This window comes from Suncus etruscus, chromosome 3, assembly GCF_024139225.1.
Source record: "Suncus etruscus isolate mSunEtr1 chromosome 3, mSunEtr1.pri.cur, whole genome shotgun sequence".
NCBI classification, from domain to species: domain Eukaryota; kingdom Metazoa; phylum Chordata; class Mammalia; order Eulipotyphla; family Soricidae; genus Suncus; species Suncus etruscus.
The window spans coordinates 13391059-13417883 of record NC_064850.1 but is presented as its reverse complement, the minus strand read 5'-3'; the positions used below and the strand labels follow the sequence as shown (position 1 = coordinate 13417883).

At 44.8% G+C, this 26825-nt stretch overlaps 1 protein-coding gene across 1 annotated transcript in view; it reads left to right on the top strand.

Moving 5' to 3' along the window:
• The first annotated feature begins 1842 nt into the window (after nucleotides 1-1842).
• Nucleotides 1843-26825, top strand: part of DCAF5 (DDB1 and CUL4 associated factor 5) — a 118091-nt gene continuing 93108 nt past the window's right edge. Inside the window, exon 1 of the mRNA XM_049770327.1 lies at nucleotides 1843-2100. Coding sequence (XP_049626284.1) covers nucleotides 1872-2100 — 229 coding nt within the window. The 5' untranslated portion in view covers nucleotides 1843-1871. The remainder of the gene's footprint in view (nucleotides 2101-26825) is intronic.

The window sequence follows — 26825 nt, the reverse complement described above, 5'->3', positions numbered from 1 at the left end:
TCCCCAGCAACACACATGGCACCCCAGGGTTCACACGGTAATGCCACTGGTTGCTTGAGCTGTTTCCTCTCAGCCTCCAAATGCAATTGTACCTCAGAGGTGCAACTGAGGCGCCTGAGGTGGCAACGAAGGAGAAAAAAATAAGAGCACTCCCAAACCATCATTCCTTCCTCAAACGTCCAAGCTTAATTCTGGTCTCCCTTCGCCCATCATTCCTTCCTCGAATGTCCAGGCCTAACTCTGGTCTCCCTTCGCCCATCATTCCTTCCTCGAATGTCCAGGCCTAACTCTGGTCTCCCTTCGCCCATCATTCCTTCCTCGAATGTCCAGGCCTAACTCTGGTCTCCCTTCGCCCATCATTCCTTCCTCGAATGTCCATGCCTAACTCTGGTCTCCCTTCGCCCATCATTCCTTCCTCGAATGTCCAGGCCTAACTCTGGTCTCCCTTCGCTTCAGGATGCTAAGTAGTAGCAAGAGGGCTCAGGGCAGGCCTGAAATCCTCCTTCCAGAGGGAGATTCTGCATTTTTCTCCTCAGGATGTGTGCAGAGGGGACGAGAACTCAGTGGGGCATCGAGGCACCACCATTCCTTCCTTGAATGTCCATGCCTAACTCTGGTCTCCCTTCGCCTCAGGATGCAGAAGGCTCGGGGCAGGCCTGCCATCCATCCATCCTCCTCCCTGAAGGAGATTCTGCATTTTTTTCTCCTCAGGGTATGTGCAGAGGGGACGTCCATGCCTAAGTGGACTCCCTTGGCTCTAGGATGCTAAGTGGTAGCAAGAAGGCTCTGGGCAGGCCTGCCATCACCTTCCTCCCTGAAGGAGATTCTGCATTTTTCTCCTCAGGGTGAGTGCAGAGGGGACATCCATGCCTAACTGGACTCCCTTGGCTCCAGGATGCTAAGTTTTAGCAAGAAGGCTCTGGGTAGGCCTGCCATCACCTTCCTTCCTAAGGAGATTCTGCATTTTTCTCCTCAGGGTGAGTGCAGAGGGGACGTCCATGCCTAAGTGGACTCCTTTGGCTCTAGGATGCTAAGTGGTAGCAAGAAGGCCCTGGGCAGGCCTGCCACCACCTTCCTCCCTGAAGGAGATTCTGCATTTTTCTCCTCAGGATGTGTGCAGAGGGGACGAGAACTCGAGGCACCATCATTGCTTCCTGCAACATCCACGCCTAACTCTCGACTCCCTTGGCTCCAGGATGCTAAGTAGCAGCGAGAAGCCTTGGATCAGGCCTGCCATCCATCCTCCTTCCTGAAGGGGATGCGGAGGCGGATGCTTCTTGCTTCTTCTTCTTCTTCTTCGTCCAGGCCCCCCCAAAAAGAAGACGAAAGGGACCATCACCGCGAGTGCCCTGAGGGGGTGGGGCTGGTGATGGCGACAGTGATGGCGGCGGCGGCGACCGTGAAGCTGGGCCGCCGGGGTCACGGGGTCACCCGGCGGCGCTCTTCCGGGCAGGGGGCGGGGCCGCCGCGGCCTCAACGCGGAAGCGCGGCCGCCTCAGCTGTGGAGGATCAGCTGCGGGCTGAGGCGGCGACGGCGACGCCGGCGAGGAAAGGGGCGTGGCTTCGCCGCAACGCGGGCGTGGCCTCCGAGCCGCCGCGCCCGCCTCAGCCGGAGAGAGCGCTCGCAGCCCGCTCGGCTGAAGCGGCGGCGAGGAAAGGGGCGTGGCTTTTAAACCGGGGGGCGTGTCTTAATGGAGCCGTGGGCGTGGCCTCCGCCTCAGTGTGTCCGTCAGCCCGTCAGCGAGTGGCGGTTTGGCGCGTTGTGGGCGTGCCCGGGGGCGTGGCCGGGCGCGAGGGGGCGTGGCCGCGCGCGGGGCGAAGCCAGCGAGCGAGGGAGCGCGAGTCGCGGCGGCGGCGGTTCCAGTTCCAGCATGAAGCTTCGGCGAGCGGCTGCCGCCGCCGGCCCGGGGGGCGGCATGCGTTCGGTGGTGGGCTTCCTGTCGCGGCGGGGCGTGCTCGGGGACCCGCTGCTGGCGCAGGACTTCCAGCGGCGCCGCCTGCGCGGCTGCCGCAACCTGTACAAGAAGGACCTGCTGGGCCACTTCGGCTGTGTCAACGCCATCGAGTTCTCCAACAATGGAGGCCAGTGGCTGGTGTCAGGTGGGTCGGCGCGCCGCTTCCCTCCCGCCGCCGCCGCCCGGAGGCCCAAGATGGTTGACAGCTCCGCCGCCGCCGCCGCCCGCGAAGCCGGGGCCCCGCCGAGCGCGGCCCGGGTCCGAGGCTGCCTGCGGCTGCGCGAAGTTGGGGGGTGGGGGGACGCTCCGCCCCTGCGCGCTCGGGGCGGGGGGGGGGGCTCGGCGGGCAACGACCCCGCGCGCCTGACAGGTCGCTGGGGAGGGAGGGAGGGAGGTCGGTCGGGGGTCGGCGCCCCCTGCAGCCCCGGGCTCCTCCCCGCTGGCGGCGAGCTCGGAAATGGAGGCCGGGGCTCCCCGGGAGGTGCGAGGCTAGGTAGGCCTCGCCCGCCCTCCGTTTCGGGGCGCTCGGCCTAGCGACGGGCAGGACGCGGAGTCGAGAGCCGATCGCGCCCGCCCGCCGACGCCCCGACACCGACACCGAGACCGAGACGAACGGGCTCCCGGCTAGGCCAGGCCAGGCCAGGCCGGGCCGGGCGACTGCTGCACTCCCCCACACCCCATCCCCGGAGCGTTGCGGGGCGCTCCCCGCTCCCCTCCCTCTCCTCCTCCTCCTCCTCTTTGGGGGGTCGTAGCCCCTCGGCCCGCTCCCTGGGATGCGGGCGGCTGGCTTCCATCACCTCCCCTTGCATGCAGGGAAGGAAGGAAGGAAGGAAAGAGGAAGGAAGGAAGGAAAGGAGGAAGGAAGGAAGGAAGGAAAGAGGAAGGAAGGAAGGAAGGAAAGGAGGAAGGAAGGAAGGAAGGAAAGGAGGAAGGAAGGAAGGAAAGGAAGGAAGAAGGAAGGAAGGAAAGGAGGAAGGAAGGAAGGAAGGAAGGAAAGGAGGAAGGAAGGAAGAAAGGGGGAAGGAAGGAGAAAGGAAGGAAGGAGAGATGGGGGGCCTGGCGAGGAACCCCTGGTGACCCGGCGCTCCCCCTCTCCTCCTTGCCCTCCTCCCTGGTCCCCATTTCCTCCTTGCAGAAAAAGAAAAGAAAAAAAACGGAGAGCAAGACACGACTATTCCTCCAGGCTGCTCCCCGATAGAAGGGGCTTAAGCTCTTAATTGTATTTATTTGTTTCTTTGCTTGTTTATTTATTTATTTATTTATTTATTTATTTTTTGCGTCTTTGGGCAGCTTGCCAGAAACTTCTGGTTTCGGTGGCACCCCAGCTTCGGTCTTCGTCGCATCAGTAGCGGTCACAAGGGATTCCCCCCCCCTGCTTTGACTCGGGGGACGGGGAGGGGGCTGTCGCAGTCGGTTGTTGCGTGATAAATGGTGTCGGGGTTTCCGCAGCACACCCCCCCCCCCCCCCCCCCCCGCTTACATTTTGGGGCCTGCCGCTGTCAGGTCATGTGAAGAAAACCGAGATGCCACCTAAAGGCACTAAGCTCCTCCATTCCCCCCCCCCCAAACAAAAGCTTTCTTGACACCCCCCTCACCCCCACCTCAAAACTCCCAGGGCAAAAGTGGGACGTACTCATACTAGTTCTTCCGAATGCATAATATTCCTGTCTGGTCTCCAGGGCTGATAAGATTACTGCAGAGAAGTGGGACCCCCAGGAAACTCTCCTGCCCAGACTGGGTCCTCGAAGGGGTAGGCCACAGTCCCTGCCAGCCACGTTGAGGACATCACAAGCACTGGCACTCACTGTCCAGTTCAGTACACTTTTCATAAAGAACAGATTTCTCAGATAATTTACATGCCATTACCGTTCGCTCTGAGTTGAGACTCTCAAACAAAGCGCTAGGAAGTGACTTCCATTCTCTAGCAGTGTGCTGTGCTAAGATTTCCTCAGTACAAGGTGCTTCTTCCTGTTTGAAAGTGAACCCCACTCTCTGCTGACCAGTTCAGTTCTTTTAGCTCTTTCCTATTTCAGTAGTTAGTATTTCAGTCTTTCATGCCGCTGGGGAGGATTCTTTGAAAGGGCTGCATCTCAAACCTGGCTCTGAGCATTCGTTTCTTTTTACTTCCTGGGTTCACCCCCTTCCTTGTCCCTAAACTCCTCCTCACTTGTTGCTTGTTTCCTCTAGCTCAGCTCTTCCTGTTTTCCTTTTCATCCACTCCTGCCCTCGTTCCTTGTCTCTCCAGCTGGCTTTTCCCCTTGCCTCTCTCACTTAGCTTGATAGATAGCCTTGGCTTTTCTTGTTCCCTGAACAAAGAATTTTGGTTAAAAAGCCTTTCTCAAGCTATCCATTATAAGCACAATTTACAGTTAACAAATTTCCTCCTCTTTGCTTCAGATTATGAAATGCCATCTGGGAATCATAAATACACCTAATCTGTAAGGACTAACGACTTTTTTTTTGTTCTGGGAAATCCTTCAATAATCTCTTATTAGTTTAAAATTATTAAAAGGGGTTGTGGCACCTTGTTAGAAGGCATACATACATATACGTAAACTTGCCTGTGATTTTCCACGGGCAAGGTTCCAACTAAGACACCAAAAAAGAAGACAAAACAGCCATTTAAAAACTTTTCTTTATTCTGTCATTGTCCTTTAGTACTTAACGCCTGAGGAGGAGGGGTAATATAGTTTGAGGCTAAACCTCTCTATCCCTCATGTTTCACAGTAATGACTCTGAGAGGCCAGACCCTGGTTGTTCTTTTTTTTTTTTTTTTGGTTTTTGTGTCACACCTGGCAACGCTCAGGGGTTATTCCTGGCTGTATGCTCAGAAATCGCTCCTGGCAGGCTCAGGGGACCATATGGAATGCCAGGATTCGAACTATCGACCTTCTGCATGCAAGACAAATGCCTTACCTCCATGCTATCTCTCTGGCCCAAGCACTTGGTTATTATGTCTTGTCTGGATAGATTAAATCTCCCTCAAATTGATTATTAAAAATAATTATCCATAGATTGTTCATTGTTTTTGTTTACTTGGATTGATACATACTACTTGATAAAATTAACTTAGACTGGGGCTGGAGAGATAGCACAATGGGTAGAGTAGAGCATTGTATGCAGCTGACCCACGTTGAATCCCAGCATCCCATTTGATCTGGACCCCTGAGCACCACTGGCAGTGATTCCTAATTGTAGAACCAGGAGTAACCAGAGTATCACTGAGTGTGGCCCCAAAGCAAAAAACAAAATTAACCTTGACCTGAGGCAAAAATACTTGCATTGTTCCTGTGGTCTTAGAGTATTCTGTTTACTAAGGATGTTATTAAAAAAAAAAAAAGGATGTTATATATATCATTGTCTTAAATTTCTTTTTGTTCTGACAAGTAGCCCCTTTCCTAAGGCACTAGGAAGCCAGTTGATATTAAGAGAGCAGATAGGGGCCCGGAGAGATAGCACAGCAGCGTTTTCCTTGCAAGCAGCCGATCCAGGATCAAAGGTGGTTGGTTCAAATCCCGGTGTCCCATATGGTGCCCGTGCCTGCCAGGAGCTATTTCTGAGCAGACAGCCAGGAGTAATCCCTGAGCACCGCCGGGTGTGACCCAAAAACAAAAACAAAAACAAAAGAGCAGATAGGGGGCTGGAGAGATAGCACAGCAGTAGGGCATTACCTTGCACACAGCCAACACCTGACAGAAGGTGCTGGTGGCATCCCATGTGGTCCTCTGAGCCTGCCATGGGTGATTTCTGAGCACAGAGCCAGGAGTAATTTCTGAGCACTTCTGGGTATGACCCAGCAACCAAAAAATGAGAGCAGATAAAGTTAGGAAAGAGCAGTGGTACTCTGCTGGGATGTGTGATAGAGACAGCAACAAGTGGAAGTAGTCTTTTCCAATCTTTTAAAACACTAAAATATTTAAACAAAAACATTTTTATTCAAAAAAGAGCATTTTTTGGGCAGGAGAAATAGCAAAGTGGGTTGGGTGTTTGCCTTGCATGCAGCCAACACAGGAACCCCCAGCATCCCATATGGTTCCCTGAGCCTACTGGGAGTGACTTCTGAGTGCAGAGCCCGGAGTAACCCCTGAACACCGCTGTGGGTGTCCCATCACCAAAACAAAAAACAAAAAAAAACAAAACAAAGACAAACAAACAATAAAGAGCATTACTGTGCTATTCTGTAAGACAGCATGGTATAGCAGACTTATGCTGTGACTTTGTGTGTGAGCCTTCTTGTTCCAGGTGCTCCTGCCCTGAGTGTTTCCTGATGTCTGCAGTCAATCCCAGCACCCATCAGAAAAGCTATTGTGAGAACTACATTAAACAAGCTTAGGTTGGGTCCTGAAGAGTGCCATCTTCTCAGAGAAAATGCTGTCATTGTCCCCTCTCTTGTACTTAAAACTTGTGGTGTCATGAAATGCTGATAGTTTTTCTTAAGTTGTTCTTATTGGTAATGGATGCAGACAAGTGGTGCAGACATGCTCATTTTGTAATTTGGTGATGTGTCACGAGGAGGCACTGTGTGGTATGGAAAGTGCTTGAGATTTGGTGTCACACAATGACTTGAAAGCTATTCCAGTCACAAGTGGTATAGATTAAAGTGAGCCTCGGCGTTCTTCATCTATAAAATCAGGATAGCCAATTGGCCTCACTACTTAACAAAGCTGCAGTATTCAGTGAAAATTAGTGACACATACTTTGTAAACTTCAAGGGTTTGAACAAACTTTTTTTTTTTTTTTATAAAGACTAGTTTATGCTTGATGATTAGTCTCTCTTTTTTTTTTTCTTTCAGTTTTGGGGCCACACCCAGTGTTGCCCTTGAGCACACAGTGCTCAGGAGACCATGCTGTGTTAGAGATCAAAATGGCCTCCTACGTGCCAGGCAAGCACACCAACACATTGAATTATCTCTCAGCACCAGATTATAATCTCTTAGATTATTTATAGACGCTGGTTCTTTGAGGGCTGAGAAACAACACTGTGTGCTGAAGTGCTACTTAGACGAGATCCGAACAGCATCAAGGAGGTCATGCTAATACAATTACTTCACTAGGCTGGATTTACCTTTAATGTCCTTAGTTGTGCTTGTTGTACCATGTGGCATGGGATTGAACTTGGACCTCATATGTATAAATATCCTTTGAGCTATCTCTGGCTCTGTGTCTAGTATTTGGGGGATGAAGATTATGATGGGGGATGATATCATGTTGGTAGTTGTACCGGGATTGACTCCCTCTAAGGCCTTAGTGTACTGCTTTTCTTTTTTCCTATAATGAAGTCCTTACATGTTTGCTTAAAAAGCCCTTTTTTCTTTTGCAAGGCGTTAATATCTTGAAATGTAGTTGGAAGACCAATCAGAATGTAGCTTTCTGTGCATTTGACTTGAATTACATCTCTATCTTCTAATAACATGGTAATGGTTTGGGCAAGCTATCTGTGAAATAAACATAAATACTCAGTTCTTTGACAAGGAAAATTACAATATTATTTCCTCTGACTTGAAATTTAAGACATTGAAAAGTGTAGAAGTAGCAGATTAATAGTCCTTAAGTATAAAGTTTGAGTTATAGTGAGAGATTAATTTTTTTAATTAAAGTTTTTGTTTGTTTGTTTGTTTTTGGGGCCACACCGGCTGTTTTCAGGGATTATTTTAGGCTCTGCATTCAGAAATTACTCCTGGCAGGCTCGGGGGACCATTTCAGATGCCGGGGATCAAACCCAGGTTCATCCTGGGTCAGCCACGTGCAAGGCAAACACCCTACTGCTGTGCTATCGCTCCGCCCCGAGATTGATTTCTTTTTCCATGCTTAGAAGTTAGGAAGGGTTCCTTCACAAGCTTTTCAAATAGCATCAGCAAACATACTGTTTCAAAGTGTTAATTAAATAGGAGTTGTGAATTGGGAGAGGCATTTAATTACTTGGTCATAATGTTTGTAACTTAGGTAACTATATTTAGTTCTTCTATACTTGGTTTCACATGGATATCTGATTTAATTGATTGATATATGTCAATTGATTGATATATACTCTATAAGTATATAGAGTGAGTTAAGAGCATAACTCCAGTTAGGCTATCTAGTCAGGTGTGAATATCAATTTAGCTGCTTACTGAATATTTTGACAAGTACTTAGCTCTGCTTTCTTATCCACATAATGCCAATATCAAATGGTCTTGATTCTTACAACCATGCAGCAAGACCTACTTGCTGCTGTTGATTCCAGTGGCTTCAGGAGGTGCAACTGTTGTTACTCTTTCACTTGCATCTTCAAAAAGTTTTTAGGAAATTGGGGCCAGAGAGATGGCACAGCGGTCAGGCATTTGCCTTGAATGCTGCCAACACAGGACGGACCCGGTTTGAATCCCGGCATGCCATATAGTCCCCTGAGCCTGCCTGGAGTGACCTCTGACCGCAGAGCCAGGAGTAAATCCTGAGTGCTGATGGGTGTGACCCAAAAACTAGAAAAAAGATTTTTTTTTGAAATTTGACATCTTCCAACTTCTACTGCTTATTATATATGACAGTACATTGGGAAAATATTTAGAAAGAGCTCTATAAGGTAGATTTATTTTTAAAAAAGTGTTTAATTGAGAGCTGGAGATGTGTCTCCAAGAGGTAGAGAACATGACTTACATGCTCAAAGCCCAAAGCTGTATTTGATCCCGATCACTTCATGGCTTTTGAACCCTTGTCTAGTGTGGCCTCCCCTACCACACACAGTTAAGTGCTTTGTGAATATGCTTAACCCCAGTATTGTCTTCAAAGCATATTTTTTTTGCATCATATAACTATGATAGCTCTATGCTTAATTTTAACCCATTAATTAGTGCTAATTTCCCATTGCCCAATAATTAGTTACAACACGTTTTACTGGCTTTTTTTTGGTCAGTAAATTCATTTAAGAACATATTGTCGGGGCTGGAGAGATAGCATGGAGGTAAGGTGTTTGCCTTTCATGCAGGAGGTCATCGGTTCGAATCCCAGCGTCCCATATGGTCCCCCGTGCCTGCCAGGAGCAATTTCTGAGCGTGGAGCCAGGAATAACCCCTGAGCACTGCCGGGTGTGACCCAAAAACCACAAAAAAAAAAAAAAAAAAAAAAAAGAACATATTGTCGGGCCCGGAGAGATAGCACATCGGTGTTCGTCTTGCAAGCAGCTGATCCAGGACCAAAGGTGGTTAGTTCGAATCCTGGTGTCCCATATGGTCCCCCGGTGCCTGCCAGAAGCTATTTCTGAGCAGACAGCCAAGAGTAACTCCTGAGCACCGTCGGGTGTGGCCCAAAAACCAAAAAAAAAAAAAAAAAAAAAAAAGGGGCCGGAGAGATAGCATGGAGGTAAGGCGTTTGCCTTTCATGCAGGAGGTCATCGGTTCGAATCCCGGCGCCCCATATGGTCCCCTGTGCCTGCCAGGAGCAATTTCTGAGCCTGGAGCCAGGAATAACCCCTGAGCACTGCCAGGTGTGACCCAAAAACCAAAAAAAAAAAAAAAAAAAAAAAAGAACATATTGTCTATACCTGTCTCGAATACAGGCAGGGGATGGGAGGGGAGGATTGAGAGGGGGGAATGTTACACTGATGAAGGGGGGTGTTCTGTTTGTGACTATAACCTAACTATAATCATGTTACTTAAATAAAAAATATATTTATAAAAAAAAAAAGAAAATATTGTCTAGAGCAGTGGTCCTTAAACTATGGCCCGTCGGCCATATATTGTATTTGTATCTGTTTTGTTTCTTCATTGCAAAATAAGATATATGCAGTGTGCATAAGAATTTGTTTATAAGTTTTGTTTTTACTATAGTCAGACCCTCCAATGGTCTGAGGGACAGTGAACTGGCCCCCTGTTTAAAAAGTTTGAGGACCCCATGTCTAGAGAAACTGTTAGACTTTAACCAATTATATAACGTTTTCTTTTTCTTTTTTTTTTTTTTGTTTTTGGTTTTTGGGCCACACCCGGCGATGCTCAGGGGTTACTCCTGGCTGTCTGCTCAGAAATAGCTCCTGGCAGGCACGGGGGACCATATGGGACACGGGGATTCGAACCAACCACCTTTGGTCCTGGATTGGCTGCTTGCAAGGCAAACACCGCTGTGCTATCTCCGGGCCCTATATAACGTATTTTTTTAAAAACTTCTCATGTCTTTAGTTAGTATGAACTTATTGTTTCAGTAGTTTAGTTTATCAGAAGAATTATGAAAAAAAAAAGAATTATGACCATTTCTCATATATACAGTGGTAGAACAGAATTCTGACTTTGAAAGCTTTCCATAGTGCTTGCATTTTGACAAGATGACTAGGGAATCAATTCCTGAATTTTCCCCCTTAACTTTTCTGTTGACTCCTAATTCATTAATTAAGTATTGAATTTTATTCTGTGGTCTGTTTATGACATCAACACTTAGTTTTTGAGTGTATAGTTTGTATAAGATGGAAACAGCAGAGATAATGAATCAGATATAAATCAGGTTCCTAAGGGCTGGTGTGGTGACAGAAGGGGTAAGGCATCTGCCTTCTCAGTGCATAGTCAGGAGTAATCCCTGAGCATCACCCACTATGGCCCCTCCAAAAATGTTCCTAAGATGTTGGCATTGTAAAAAGTATTTTCCATTTGTATTAGTATGTGAGGCTTTGAAGTGTTTTTACAGGGTGGGAGCGATAGCACAGCAGGTACTTGCTGCGATCCCAGTTTGATCTCTGGTATCCCATGGTCTCTTGGCCTGCCATGAGTAATTCCTGAGCACAATCAGGAGTAACTCCTGAGCACCACGGTATGTGGCCCCCAAAAAGAACAAACAAACGAGTGCCGTATTTTCCGGTGTATAAGACGACTGGGCATATAAGATGACCCCCTAATTTTGCAGTTAAAACATAGGTTTAGGGGGCCGGGCGGTGGCGCTCGAGGTAAGGTGCCTGCCTTACCTGCGCTAGCCTAGGAGACATACCGGACCGCGGTTCGATCCCCCGGGGTCCCATATGGTCCCCCAAGCCAGGAGCGACTTCTGAGCGCATAGCCAGGAGTAACCCCTGAGCGTCACCGGGTGTGGCCCAAAAACCAAAAAAAAAAAAAACCAAAAAAAAAAAAACATAGGTTTAGGCCTATATTCGCTGTCTCAGACAACGTTCCTGTGCTGCAACTGTATGTACCACAATGAGCCAATCACAACAAGCAAAGGTTCAAAGGTTCTACTGTCATAGACTTCCTCTCTGACTCTGGCCAATCTGAGCAGGCTTTTGACAGTGTAGATTTGGGTCCAGAACATTGTCTCATTTGCATGCATAAAAAGCCTCCTTGGATTGGCTGAGTTAGAGAGGCGGTCCGAGCAGCCTGGCAGTGTTTGGTGCAGGATCGAGTTGGAAAATTCATTTTGTGGCAATATTCAGACAATTTTCGTTTAACGGCATATTGAAACAATTTTCGGGATATACTCGGAGTAGAAGACGACCCCCGATTTTCGGTTGACTTTTTTGTTTCAAAAGTTGTCTTATACGCCGGAAAATACGGTATCTTTCCTCTGCTTTATGATACTCTCTGTTATATGTATCATTTATGCTCTATGGTATACTTTATATTATAAAATATATATTATATTTATACTTTATATAGACTATAGATACTTAATTTTTCTCTGGCTGGCAGTAGTTAATAAACTAGAAATCCTCTTTTTTTTTTTTTTTTTTGGTTTTTGGGCCACACCCTGTGACGCTCAGGGGTTACTCCTGGCTATGCGCTCAGAAGTTGCTCCTGGCTTCTTGGGGGACCATATGGGACGCCGGGAGATCGAACCGCGGTCCGTCCTAGGCTAGCGCAGGCAAGGCAGGCACCTTACCTCCAGCGCCACCGCCTGGCCCCTAGAAATCCTCTTGACTATGAATCTTAATAGGAAAGAAGGTTCAGAGAGATGACTTTGTGAACAATGCAATCAATGATAAATTATCGAGATCATGTCATAACAATTAATTATCATGGATATTTATAGATACATATTATTTTTCTACTTGTTCTTCAGTCAACTAATTAATATTTGTCAAAGGATTGACAATTTTAGACACATGCCTATATTTATTTCTTCTGCTTTAAAACAATCTAGTGAGATTTATTCAGTGACCTCTTAGCTCATTAGTTATGTGAAAAAGTTGTTTTTGTGTTTATCTTTGCTTGATGGGTCATCACTGTCTTCTGCCAATGCATCTTTTACAATTATTGTTACTAAGAGTTCCTGAGGAAAGCAGTTGGATCCTCAGTTTTGCATCCTGGTCACAAGATTGAAAGAAGATGTCAGTCTGGGCACAAACGTTTACTTATTCACTGATTATTGATTGCTTTGGTTATAAATACTGAAGGAATCATTTAGTTCGTGGAAATTTTTTTTTTTTTTGATTTTTGGGTCACACCCGGCAGTGCTCAAGGGTTATTCCTGGCTCCATGCTCAGAAATTGCTCCTGGCAGGCACGGGGGGACCATATGGGACGCCGGGATTCGAACCGATGACCTGCATGAAAGGCAAACGTCTTACCTCCATGCTATCTCTCCGGCCCCTAGTTCGTGGAAATTTTAAACTTAAAACACAAGTGGATACTTATTGCTTTCTGAATTTTAATTTAGGAAGTAGATCTTTTTTTATTTTCTCAATCATTGAATTAGGGGCATGATTGAAGTGAGTGAAGGGGTTATGTTTATAACATTACTTCCATTGATAATAAAAAGCTTAGGGACTAGAGCAATAGTACAGTGGGTAGGGTATTTACCTTGCATTCGGTAGAACCAAGTTCAGTCTCCAGTATGCTGTATAGTCCTCCAAACACTGCTGGGAGTAATTCCTGAACCTAGAGCCAGGAATGAATTCAGATCACTGCCAGGTGTAGTCCTTCAAACTGCACCCTATCAACAACTTAATTTTAAGTTTTTTATCGTAATTCCAAGAAAGAAGTAATTGATGGCTTTCCTTAATATCTTAGTCTGAATTTAGAGAATAATAAAATTAAAGTTTTTTTTTGTTTGTTTGTTTTTTGTTTTTGTTTTTTTTGTTTTTTTGTTTTTTGGGCCACACCCGGCGATGCTCAGGGGTTACTCCTGGCTGTCTGCTCAGAAATAGCTCCTGGCAGGCATGGGGGACCATATGGGACACCAGGATTCGAACCAACCACCTTTGGTCCTGGATCGGCTGCTTGCAAGGCAAGCTCCGCTGTGCTATCTCTCCGGGCCCTGTTTTTTTTTTTTTTTTTTTTTTTTTTAAGAAAAAATGAACTAAATGCTAGTTCAAATAAAGATTAGATAGTTTGGGGCCCAAGAGCTGACACAGTGACTGACCTGAGTTCAATCATTGGCTTCCCATATGGCCCCCCCAAGCACTGTCAGGATTCATTTCTGAGTGCAGAGCCAAGAGTAACTCCAGAGCATCTTTGGATGTGGCTCAACATAAAAACAAACAAAAAAGATTAGGTGGTTTAAGAAAGAAAAGAGCAAGAACAACCAGTTGTGGTGCTGATGTGGAGAGAAAGGGAAAGGGACTCTCGCTGCTGGTAGGAATGTCAGCTTGTCCAGCCTTTTTGGGAAAACAATATGGATATTCTTTTTTTTTTTTTTTTTTTTTTTTGGTTTTTGGACCACACCCGGCGATGCTCAGGGGTTACTCCTGGCTGTCTGCTCAGAAATAGCTCCTGGCAGGCACAGGGGACCATATGGGACACCAGGATTCGAACCAGCCACCTTTGGTCCTGGATTGGCTGCTTGCAAGGCAAACACCGCTGTGCTATCTCTCCGGACCAATATGGATATTCTTAAAAAGATCTGGAAATTGAACTCCCATATGATTCAGCAATACCATTCCTAGGGATATACCTTAGGAACACACACACACACACAAATGCCATTCCTAGGGATATACCTTAGGAACACACACACACACACACACACACACACACACACACACACACACAAATGCCCTCTATACTCTTATGTTCATCGCATCATTATTAGTCAGAGTCTGGAAATAACCCAAGTGCCCAAGATCAGATGAGTGGTACATCTATTGAATTTTTGTGTTCTTAGGGAAGTTGAACTGTAATTCTTTACTTTTGGAAAGTATTTTCTTCCAAGAACATTACTCAAGAGAAGGATTTTTATTTACAAATTAAGATGTCTGTCAAAGTCTTGCTACACAACTTTCCTCATTCTGAGTTCCAATTCAAGTCTTGTACTTAAATTCCAGTTGTATCTTTTGTGTTACTACTTAAGGCCAAATGACTAATTCCAGCCTATGAGGTTTGTTTCCTATTTTATATGTGCTTCAACCTTGTTTCATGTCCTAGTGCAGATATCTTTTTTTGGGGGGGCACACCCAGTAACGCTCAGGGGTTATTCCTGGCTTTGCGCTCAGAAATCACGCTGGCTTGGGGGACCATATGGGACACTGGGGAATCGCCAAATATAAGGCAAACACCCTACCACTTGCGCCACCTCTCTGGCCCCATCTATATATATATATTTTTTTTTTATTACTTGGGCCCGGAGCAATAGCACAGCGGTAGGGCGTTTGCCTTGCAAGTGGCCAACACAGGATGGATGGTGGTTCGAATCCTGGCATCCCATATGGTCCCCTGAGTCTGCCAGGAGCGACTTCTGAGTGTGGAACCAGGAGTTACCCCTAAGTGCTGCCAGCTGTGACCCCCCCAAAATATATATGATTACTTTAAGCACTGTGGTTATAAAACTGTTCATAATTGAGTTTCAGTCATAGAATGTACTCTACCCTTCTTCAGTGTTGTGCAAATATTGTATCATTTGCTGTTACAGAGGATGGCAGCATGTCTTTTGATATAGACATATTGGCTAGAAATAACAAAAATTGGACTTTTGGCCACTTTCAGGCAGCCTTTGATTTTGTGACATCTCTGGGGGCTGGAGTGCACACTGACGGCCTGGGGCGGATCTGGGTTTGATCCTTGGTAACCCGTATGGTCCCCAAAATTTGCCAGGAGTAGCCCCTGAGGGCAGCCGAGTGTGGCCCAAAAACCCAAAAACAAAAAATAAAACCCTGGGAAAAATGGGTCTGGAGCAGGGTAGCTGCGAAGAATCAATAACCCAAACCAGGCATAAGGGTGAAAAAATGTAGGAGCACAAGTCTTTCAACCTCATGGGGTACAGGAGCCTGCTCAAACAAAAACTTTAGCCCGCCCAAACAAAAACATTTATTGCCATTCAATCTACCCCCAGTCCGGTGGAGGGCCCAGTACCTATATAGAGCTAGTGCTATCTAGGTGGGTTTTTACATTTCAAAAGCCTTGGGTGAAGCTAAGGCAGAAAGAAGTCTTTGTACTGGAATAAAATAAGTTGCGACCTATTTTATGATATATGTTTTAAAATAGTTAGAAATAAGAATCTCTACAATTTTTCTTTCCATGCTCAGTAGCTCTCAGGGTTGGATTACTCCTGCCTCGCCTCTGCTTAGGGACCTGTCCTGGTGGTACTTTGTGGACTCTGTGTGGTGCTGGGATTAAAACCTAGGTTGGCTATATACAATGCAATTGCCTTACCTGCTGTAATTCCCATCTCTCCTGATTTCTTAGTATTAAAATCCATATGGGGGTTGGAGAGTTAGTATAGTAGTTAGGACACTTGCCTTGCACCCAGTCAACCAAGTTTAATCCCCAGCACCCCATATGATATACTGAGCACCACCAGGAGTAATTCTTGAATCCAAAGCCAGGAGTAATCCCTGAGCATTGCTGATATTTCTTCATATTTCTTTGAATATTCTTCAAAAGTAGTGTTTTGCAATTGTATCACTTTTGACGTAATTGATGAGATAATTCTTTATTGTGGGAAGACTATTCTGTGCATTGAAGGATGTTTAGTAATATCCTTGGTTTGTAACCAGTATGTTAGTAGCATCTTTCTGCATTGCTCCAGTAAAATATGTCTCTAGACATTGCTATATGCTCTCATGGGTGTTGGGGTGGGCAAAACATCTTGGGTGAAACCACTGTTCTAACATCAAAATTTAGTCTGGGGGCCGGAGCGATAGCAAAGCGGTAAGGCATTTGCCTTGCAAATGGCCAACACAGGACGGACAGTGGCTCAAATCCCAGCATCCCATATGGTCCCTCGAGCCTGTCAGGAGTAACTCCTGAGCACTGCTGGGTGTGACCCCCAAAAAAGAAATTCAGTCTGGTCTCAGGATCTCCCTGAAAATCATTGAAGACCTTAAGAACTGCAGTTAATGTGAACCATGTTTGCCTATATTTATTGTATTAAAATATAAATCTGAGAAAGTTTACAACTAATTTGTCAAAAAATAACGAACAAACTATATTAAGAAATTAAAAATAGGGGCCGGAGGGGCTGGAGAGGTGGCGCTAGAGGTAAGGTGTCTGCCTTGCAAGTGCTAGCCAAGGAAGGACCGTGGTTTGATCCCCCATCTGGTCCCCCCAAGCCAGGGGTGATTTCTTAGCGCTTAGCCAGGAGTAGCCCCTGAGCATCAAAGGGGTGTGGCCCAAAAAAAACAAAACAAAAAAAATAGGGGCCAGAGAGATAGCATGGAGGTAAGGCATTTGCCTTTCATGCAGAAGGTCATTGGTTCAAGTCCCGGCATCCCATATTCCCATATGGTCCCCTGAGCCTGCCAGGAGCGATTTCTGAGCATAGAGCTAGGAGTAACCCTGAGCGCTGCCGGGTGTGACCCAAAAACCAAAAAGAAATTAAAAATAAGAAAATTAAGGATTAACAGTAATGAAATTTTCCAAGTCTCTTTAATGTCAATATAAAATATAATATAAAATATATAATATATATAATATGTATAAAATATAAAAATAATAAATTTGATTTGTTATGAAATATTGGTTTGCCTAAGTATATTGGAAAAAATCCAGTGTTAGACATATATATATATATATATATAATTAGAATAGGTAAAGATGTTTAATGCTTTATCAGTTATATTCTTCCTTGGTGCTGACTTTTAGAAATTGTAGGATCTGAAGCCATTAAAGAACTTTTCATAGTCAGTTACATCAAAACCCATTTGTCTGTCTTTAACCTTTTCCCCTCAGATTACTGATTTCTCATGAACAATGGAAAGTCCTGGAACAGAGAGGTTTGTGTCTTAGTGCTCTGGGAATCATGAAGTATTTGGGATCAAACCTGGATGCAGAGCACTTGCTATAAAATCCTTTGGGTTAGCTCTTCTAGCTCAGATCTGCATTTTTTTTTCTTTATGACAGTAAAGCTGAGTAGTAAGTGGCTTGTTCCTTCAAAAAAGGTTTCTGTTCTCTAGTCTGTTTAATCTGGCAGGTTTTGTGCATTTCTCTTGCTGCCCAGCTCCCATTATATTTGGGAGGCTGAATGGTATTCTGGCAAGCATAGTCTCTGGAGCCAGATCTTAGTTTCCATTCTAGGTAGTCTTTTCCTTCAGGTTGTTTTTTCTATAGTTGATTCTGGATGATAAGGATAATAATAATATTAATTTTATAAAGTTTTAAAAAGAATTAGAAATGTTCTGTCATTAAAACTACAACAATAAATTCTTTTTTTTTGGGGGGAGGGCCACACCCGGTGATGCTCAGGGGTTACTCCTGGCTATGCGCTCAGAAGTTGCTCCTGGCTTGGGGGACCATATGGGACACCGGGGGATCGAACCGAGGTCCATCCAAGGCTAGTGCAGGCAAGGCAGGCACCTTACCTCTAGCGCCACCGCCCGGCCCCAACAATAAATTCTTTATTAATCTTTATTATGTGTTTTCTTTTTTGTTTCTATGCCATGGATGAAACCTAGTACAAAGGAGGGAGTGTTCTTTACCACTGATCCCTATTCCTGACCTTTTTATTCTCTTGTCAGTGGAACATTTCATAGCAAACACATTAACCCCGATGCTAATATTTCTAACTCTGACAGCACAGAACCTAAGCATGGTTTTATAATATTGTGCTTACTTGGAAAATATTGATTCATTGGATTATGTAGGTTTTTTAAGATCTTGACAGCACATCATTATATTTTACAAGAAGTATTATTATTATTATTATTTATATTTTTATTTTTATTTTTTTGGTTACTCCTGGCTCTATGCCCAGAAATTGCTCTTGGCAGGCTCAGGGGATCATATGGGATGCCAGGATTTGAACCACCGATCTTCTGCATGAATGGCAAACACCCTACCTCCATGCTATCTCTCCAACTCCTACAAGAACTATTATTGTTAATAACACTACTACCTCACTAGAAAAGTAAAGTATTAGAAAGTGGTTGAGCTCGGGGCCAGAGAGAGAGCATGGAGGTAAGGCGTTTGCCTTTCATGCAGGAGGTCATCGGTTCGAATCCTGGCGTCTCATATGGTCCCCCGTGCCTGCTAGGAGCAATTTCTGAGCGTGGAGCCAGGAGTAAACTCCTGAGCACTGCCGGTGTGTCCCAAAAACCACACACACACACACACAAAAAAGTGTGAGAATATGTTTCTTTTTTTTTTTGTTGCCCCCCCCCACCCCCCCGAGAATATGTTTCTAAAATTCTTTTTTGATGTTGTTGTTGTGCTTGTTTTTGGGTCACATCCGGCATCGCTCAGGGATTACTCCTGGCTCTGCTCCAGGCAGGCTTGGGGGACCATATGGGATACTGGGATTTGAACCACTGTTTGTCCTGGGTGGTCTGTGTACAAGGCAAACTTTGCCTTACTGCTGTGCTATTTCTCCTGCACCTGTGTCCAAAATTCTTATTTATATTTGGGAACCTGGATTTCATTGTTGGTTACAATTATTGCTGCTTTCTTTTTTCTTTCTTTGAAATGATGTGCTTCATCTTGCTCATTTTTTTTCTTCTTCACTTTTTCAGATTTTGGGGAATGGTGCCTGTGACTGAACCTAGAATTCTGTGGTTGATTCTCAGAAAATATCCTAATTTTTTCACATTTGTGGCCAAACCTTTTTGAAAAAAAATTTTTTTTTTTTTGGTTTTTGGGCCACACCCGGCGATGCTCAGGGGTTACTCCTGGCTGTCTGCTCAGAAATAGCTCCTGGCAGGCACGGGGACCATATGGGACACCGGGATTTGAACCAACCACGTTTGGTCCTGGATCGGCTGCTTGCAAGGCAAACACCGCTGTGCTATCTCTCCGGGCCCTGAAAATGTTTTTTTCTTAGACTATGTCTTAGAAATAAAATTCTGGTTCATAGGAAATGATTTTTTTTTTTTTGTTAGGGATACATTTGAGTACTCTGAATTGTACTGCAGGTCTATTATAAAACTGCACCGTATCTTTCATTAGGAATTATTTAGAGTAATGATGGGGTGATGGGTAGGGCCTTGTACACAGCTGGCCCGATACAGGCCTCGGTTTGAATTCCCATCTCCCATATGGTCCCCCTAGCCTGCCAGGAGCAACTCTGGCTGAAGAACCAGGAGAAACCCCTGAGCACTGTCTGGTGTGACCCCTAAACCAAAAAAAAAAAGGTGGGGGAATTATTTAATCTTTGCCAAGTCATTCTGTATGTATAAAATGGTATTGCTTTTTTTATTTTTAGTTTTTTCGGGGGGAGTCACAGGGGTTACTCAGTGCTCAGGGGTTACTCCTGGCTCTGCACTCAGAAATTGCCCCGGCCAGCTCGGGGACCATTGGGATTCTGGGAATTGAACCACCAGAAATGGAACCACTGGGAATCGAACCCAGGTCTATCCTGGCTGGCCATGTGCAAGACAAACACTGTGATATCTCTCGGGCCCTAAAATGGTATCTTTTTTCGCTTGTTCATCTGTTTTTTGGGCCACACCCAGTGAAACTCGGGTTACTCCTGGCTCTGCGCTGAGAATTCACTCCTGGCTTTGGGGACCATATGGGATGCCAGGAGATCGAACCACGGTTCATCCTAGGTCAGCAGCGTGCAAGACAGACGCCCTAACACTTGTGCCATCACTTCGGCCCCTAAAATGGCATTCTTATTTTTTGTTTTGTTTTTGGGTCACACCTGGCAGCGCTCAGGGGTTACTCCTGACTCCACGCTCAGTAATCGCTCCTGGCAGGCTCGGGGGACCATATGGGATGCCGGGATTCGAACCAATGACCTTCTGCATGAAAGGCAAACGCCTTACCTCCATGCTATTTCTCTGGCCCCCTAAAATGGTATTCTTTAAGAAAATATTATTTAAGGGGCTCTGGAGCTAGTTCAGGTGGTGGAGCACATGCCTAGCACATGAGGCCTGAGTTTAGTCTCTTGTACTGCATGGGGCCTTGAAGTATACCACACTTTGTGTAGTCCTTATTGCAAAATATTTATTATTTAGGTTCTCATAACTGGTCTTGCTTATTCATGAGAATGGATAGTTAAATTTTGGCTATTTGTAGTCTTCCTTTAGGATGCTTGTGGTATAGTTGATTAGTTTGTACTTTCTATAAAATAACCACATTCTACTAATGTTTTTCAGGACTAATTCTTTTTTTTTTTTTTTGGTTTTTGGGCCACACCCTGTGACGCTCAGGGGTTACTCCTGGCTATGCGCTCAGAAGTTGCTCCTGGCTTCTTGGGGGACCATATGGGATGCTGGGGGATCGAACCGCGGTCCGTCCTAGGCTAGGGCAGCAAGGCAGGCACCTTACCTCCAGCGCCACCGCCCGGCCCCAGGACTAATTCTTAATTACACTGTTTGATTTGAATATAAAATCAAACCCTTTTTTCTAACTAAACACTGTGGTTTACAAAGTTGTTCATAATACAGTTAATGTTCTAGCAACAATACCACCACCAGTGTAATCTTCCCCAACACCTAGTTTCCCACTCACTACCTTATAAATCACAAAATAATTTATTTTATATTGATTATTACAAAAAGGTAAGTGGAATTATCAAAAATAGGCCAGCAAAAGAAAAATTATAAAATTTATATAAAAATGATAATATTAAACGTATTGAGGTTTTACTGAACTGTTCATTGTTAGATGACACCTGTTACCCAAAACAAAGGTGTTCCTCCAACTTCCTCTTTCTTTTTCACCTATCTCTTTGACATGTAAAAGTCTTATCTGGATCTCACTGAACCCTCCCCCTCCTGATGAATTTGTACTGGAGAATAAAGAGGTTTCAATCTGATGTGGTACACAGACAGACCATGTGGTGAGAAGCAAACTAACTCCATGATTCTTTTCTGAATGGCTTGGTTAATTCTTCTTGGTTACCTGCTTCAGATTTGTTCACCAAGGGTTGGTAATACTGTGCATACTATGATTTCACAATTGGAAGTGATTTTATACTATTGGGCTGGGGAATGTAGAGGTGTCATGACTGCAAGCTCCAGGATCTCCAGAAACTATAGAACTATGATGGTTCTCTGCCTACCTCCCTCCCAAGGAGGCCCAGTTTCATCAGATGGAAGTTTCATCGTGTTAGCGTCTCTTGCAAGATTGTTGTGAAGCTGGGTTGTTTATATGGCTGAGGCTGTGGGATCTGGGTGTGGCTGCTGGGATTTCTGGCAGTAGCAGAGGTGGAGGAAAGGCTGCCTGTCCCCACTCTGAGAAGGCCCCAGAATTTTCAGTGTACCCCAAAGATCAGTGTACCTGAGAGTTTCATCAGCTTGGTTAGAGCCCCATTTTTTTTATAATTTTATTTTATTTTATTGGTTTTTGGATCACACCCAGCATCGCTCAGAGGTTACTCCTGGCTCTGTGCTCAGAAATCGCCCCTGGCAGGCATGAGGGACCATATGGAATGCTGGGATTCGAACCACCTTTCTGGATGTAAGGCAAATGTCCTACCTCCATGCTATCTCTCCGAGAGCCCCATTTTTAAGGAAGTACAAAGTTAAATGTACCTGGTAAGATATTCTCTGTTTTAGAAGTTTGTGCCATGCCTTTAAAAATTTAATTATATATATATATATATTTTGCTTTTTGGGGCCACACCCATTTGATGCTCAGGGGTTACTGCTGGCTAAGCGCTCAGAAATTGCCCCTGGCTTTGGGGGACCATATGGGACACTGGGGGATGGAATCTCGGTCCTTCTTTGGCTAGTGCTTGCAAGGCAGACACCTTACCTCTAGCGCCACCTCAGGGCCCCCAACTTCAATTATATATATATATTTTATTATTATTATTATTATTATTATTATTATTTTTTGGTTTTTGGGTCACACCCGGCGGTGCTCAGGGGTTACTCCTAGCTGTCTGCTCAGAAATAGCTCCTGGCAGGCACAGGGGACCATATGGGACACCGGGATTGGGACCATATGGGACACCGCAATTCGAACCAACCACCTTTGGTCCTGGATCGGCTGCTTGTAAGGCAAACGCCGCTGTGCTATCCCTCCGGGCCCAACTTTAATTATATTTAAGGACTAATTTTTTTTTTTGTTTTTTTTTTTTTGGTTTTTGGGCCACACCCGTTTGACGCTCAGGGGTTACTCCTGGCTATGTGCTCAGAAATCGCCCCTGGCTTGGGGGGACCATATGGGACGCCGGGGGATCGAACCGCGGTCCTTCCTTGGCTAGCGCTTGCAAGGCAGACATCTTACCTCCAGCGCCACCTACCCGGCCCCAGGACTAATTTTTTAACCTGATTTCTCTTAAAACAATATCTGAGATTTATAATACTATATGTTATTTATGAAGTCATGGGATTTTATATGCTGTTTTATCCCCAACCCATAAAACACACAATTATTTAAACCACTTCTCCGCTATCATCTTATGGCTTATACTTAGTACACTCTGCTTATCACATAACATAGGTTTGAATGCTACTTTGCCTCTAATTGATTGTGGGCTCTTGATGTTTTCTTTATGTGACACAGTTTCTTCACTGTAAAATAGTGATATTGCAAAGAGGACTTTCAGATGTTTTCCAACTCTTTGATTCTGGTATAAGATATTTATGTATTACATTCTTTGTTATTGTTCAATAAGTAGGGACGTTGTCTATGGATTGAGATAATAGTTTAGGTTTAAAAGACCCAGTTCTGTTAATCTGTACCAGTCCTATGATTGTGAGGAAACCATTTATATCATGGGGTCCTAACCGTCTAATTAGGGCATTGTTACTAATTGATTTCTTACTTTTCCATTTATATGCTTCAAGCGAGGAGCTAAGGGTTTCATCACTGAGGCAAGTCAGTGTCTCACTTTTCACATTTTAAAATGAAGATAATGTTTTTGCCCTGTATAACTCATTGAATTTGTAGACAATGAAGTAGTCTTCAGAATAGAAGTAGTAGTTGAATAGATTGTATTCCTCCTGTGGCTACTTCTGTGGTGAAAGATAAAATCCATTTAATTTTACCTCTTCTTTTTTTTTTTTTTTTTTTTTTTTTTTTTGGTTTTTGGGCCACACCCGGCAGTGCTCAGGGGTTACTCCTGGCTGTCTGCTCAGAAATAGCTCCTGGCAGGTACAAGGGACCATATGGGACACCGGGATTCTAACCAATCACCTTTGGTCCTGGATCGGCTGCTTGCAAGGCAAACGCCGCTGTGCTATCTCTCCGGGCCCAATTTTACCTCTTCTTATCTTTTATTCCATAGTCTCCTATGTCACGTGTGTTCTTTCTAATTTAGGACATTATGTTGGATCCCAGTTTTGCAAAATGACTAATCACCCAAACCAAATTTCATCTTACTTTGTGGCCTGCATTCAATCTGAAAATTTCAGGTTGTTGGCTTCTCAAAGAATTGAAAGATTTGGCAGCCTTGAGACTAAATGCTTCTATAGCAATAATTAGCAAGAGCTGAGAAGTGGCTTGTCCTTTAAAAAGAATTGTGTGGGTCAGAGATACAGTTTTTTTGTTTTTGTTTTTGTTTTTTTTTGGGCCACACCCGGCAGTGCTCAGGAGTTATTTCTGGCTATCTGCTCAGAAATAGCTCCTGGCAGGCACGGGGGACCATATGGGACACCGGGATTCGAACCAACCACCTTAGGTCCTGGGAAGACTGCTTGCAAGGCAAACGCCGCTGTGCTATCTCTCCGGCCCCCCAGAAATATAATTTATTGGCCCAGCTGGAGCATATGATTTACATGCCTTGGGTAGATCCCATACATCCTTTCATCCTTTCCCACCACATGATTTTAGGAATGGTTCCAGGTGCTGTCAGGTGCCCCCCTCCAAAAAAAAAAAAAAAGAGGGGGGGATAAAAATACTGCTATTCCCTACTCTTCCATGTAATCTGACAGGTATGACACCTTTACTGCTTAACCTCTATTGTTTTGTTATTGATGGAGTTTTTGTTTGTTTGTTTTGTTTTGTTTTGTGGCCACACCCGATGGTGCTCAGGGGTTATTCCTGGCTCTGCATCAGAAAGCCCTCCTGGCAGGCTGAGAGGATCATAGGGGATGCAAGGGATCGAACCCGGGTCCATCTTGGGTTGGCAGCGTGCAAGGCAAATCCCTTATTGCTGTGCTATTGCTCCAGCCCAGCCTCTATTATAAAGGCTTGATTATACTATGGTTTAAGGATCATAGTTTCTGGAGCAAGATTACCTGGATTCAATGCAATACCTGTTCTTGGTAGTTTGTTATCTTAGGTTACTTAATATATTTTTTTTTTTTTTGATTTTTGGGCCACACCCGGTAACGCTCAGGGGTTACTCCTGGCTATGTGCTCAGAAGTTGCTCCTGGCTTGGGGGACCATATGGGACACCGGGGGATCGAACCGCAGTCCGTCCAAAGCTAGCACAGGCAAGGCAGGCACCTTACCTTTAGCACCACCTCCCGGCCCCTTAACAATATTTTTTATATATAAATTTATTTTAAAATCATCTATCACATAATTGACATATTTGTTCATAATGCATTTGTTTCCAGGCAGGTGGAAACAAAATTATTAGTAAAGAAAAAAGTAGAAGAAGAAAATTTGTGGAAATAATTATATCTTGCAATGAGGTCATTAAGTCATTGTCAGAGGTTTAGTAAGCTCTTGTTGCTCATTGATCATTCTGTTACTTCTTTTGTTTCTGAACATTAGGTGTCCAAATTGGTGTGTTCTTACAGGAATGAGAGTATTAAAAATTGAGTTATTGTGCTGTGCTCTCCAGGAGTTCCGAGCTCTATTGCTGATACTGTAGCTTTTATAGGGCATGTTTTTTAAGCTTCTAGGGCTTCCTGAAGTACAAGAAGACAGGGGTGAGTGGGTACCCACATTCACTTCAAAAGAGTCCTGGTGAGGTCAGTCCAAGTACCAGCATACCTGGAGTGTTGGTTAGAGTGTGGTGAAATAGGGTCACTGGCAAAGTAGTGATTGTGAATGATGGGTTCAATAGACATGGCTTTGGACTTGGCCCACTCTCTCCTCCCACTATTGCCAGCTTTCAGTTGCGTGGCCAGTGTGTGGGTGTACCTATCTGAGACCCACCCATTTCTGGGAGGGGTCTTGGGAACCGGATATTAATTAGGTGTGACCTTACCTGCAAGACCCAGCGGATTCCTGGGAGGGGTCTTGGAATAGGTAGATAACCCTGGAGCCAGGGGATTAGCTGGGGGCCCTGCAGCGCTCGCTGGCTTTAGTTCTTTGCCTCTTTTGGTCTTGGACCAGGATGGAGGACAAAGGGAAGATGGCTGAAAGGGTTAAGACGCAGGGTAGCCTAGAATGGCTGAATGCTTGAAAGGTTATGAGTAGGCCACACACATGTGGTGGATAGGGCATGAATAAAGTTGTTGCTTCCTGATGCCTGCCTGTGAGTCTGATTCCGCCGTTCGCCTAACTTGGGACCCTCCGGCTGAATGGGGTTGTGGAGCCACGTGGCCCGGGATGGCAGAGAGAAATCCATCGCCATCCACCGCCATCCAGCCCCATCATTAATTATTTAATGCAACACCAGTGGACCCCACAGTTTTTCCAGGCCGAGTTTACATCTCTTTTGAGAATAGAATGAGTTTGGAGCTTGCCAAACGCAGACATGGTGACTGTGTTTCCCAGGTTACTTAGCTCTTTGGTAGTTTGATCTATATAATATGAATAATGATCTGTATGTCACAGGATTATTAAGAGGATTAGAAGAGCTATTACATATAAAACCCTTAGGCTAGTTCCTGACCCAAAGCAAATTTAGGTATTGTAGTTGAATTTCGTATAGCATAATATTTAACTAGTGTTTATTTAGCAGCAGCTATGTATGTATCATTCTATGCTATGTGGGCCAAGCCCTTTCAAAGATCTATCTCATTAATCCTAATGTAAAACTATAACATCGTTGTTCTCTTAGTTTTGCAGATGAGAAAATACAGTTTAGAGAGATTTTAATAACCTGCCTAAAGTCACTCAGCTATTAAATGGCAGCAACATTGAGAACTGAGCTGATGCACCTGTGTCCTAAGCCTGGGGCTTTTAATGTTTCTCTGTCTCACACCACATCCTACTGAAAATAGGTCTAACTGCAGAAATGATATGGAGGAAAAAGCTCTTAATGTTTTTGTAAGTGATTGGAGGAGAGAATATGTCTTGATATCGAGAATTTATATATGACTGTTTCTTGTGAAATGCCACACCAATGGAGATATATTGCAGGAAGAGACTTTGTCTGGTGGAAGTTTGTGAGCAGAAGAGTGGTATCTGAATTTTAGGTTTTGTAAGTATAATTAATACATAAAGAAAAATGAGGGGCCAGAGAGATAGCATGGAGGTAAGGTGTTTGCCTTTCATGCAGAAGGTCATTGGTTCGAATTCCAGCATCCCATATGGTCCCCTGAGCCTGCCAGGAGCCATTTCTGAGCATGGAGCCAGGAGTAACCCCTGAGCACTGCCAGGTGTGACCCAAAAACAAAAACGAAAACAAAAAAAAAAAAAGAAAAATGAACTGTTATGTTATATTTCAAGATATCCAGTAAGGGTTTGAGAATCATTTTATATCAGATTTTTTTTTTTTTGGACCACACCCGGCGGTGCTCAGGGGTTACTCCTGGCC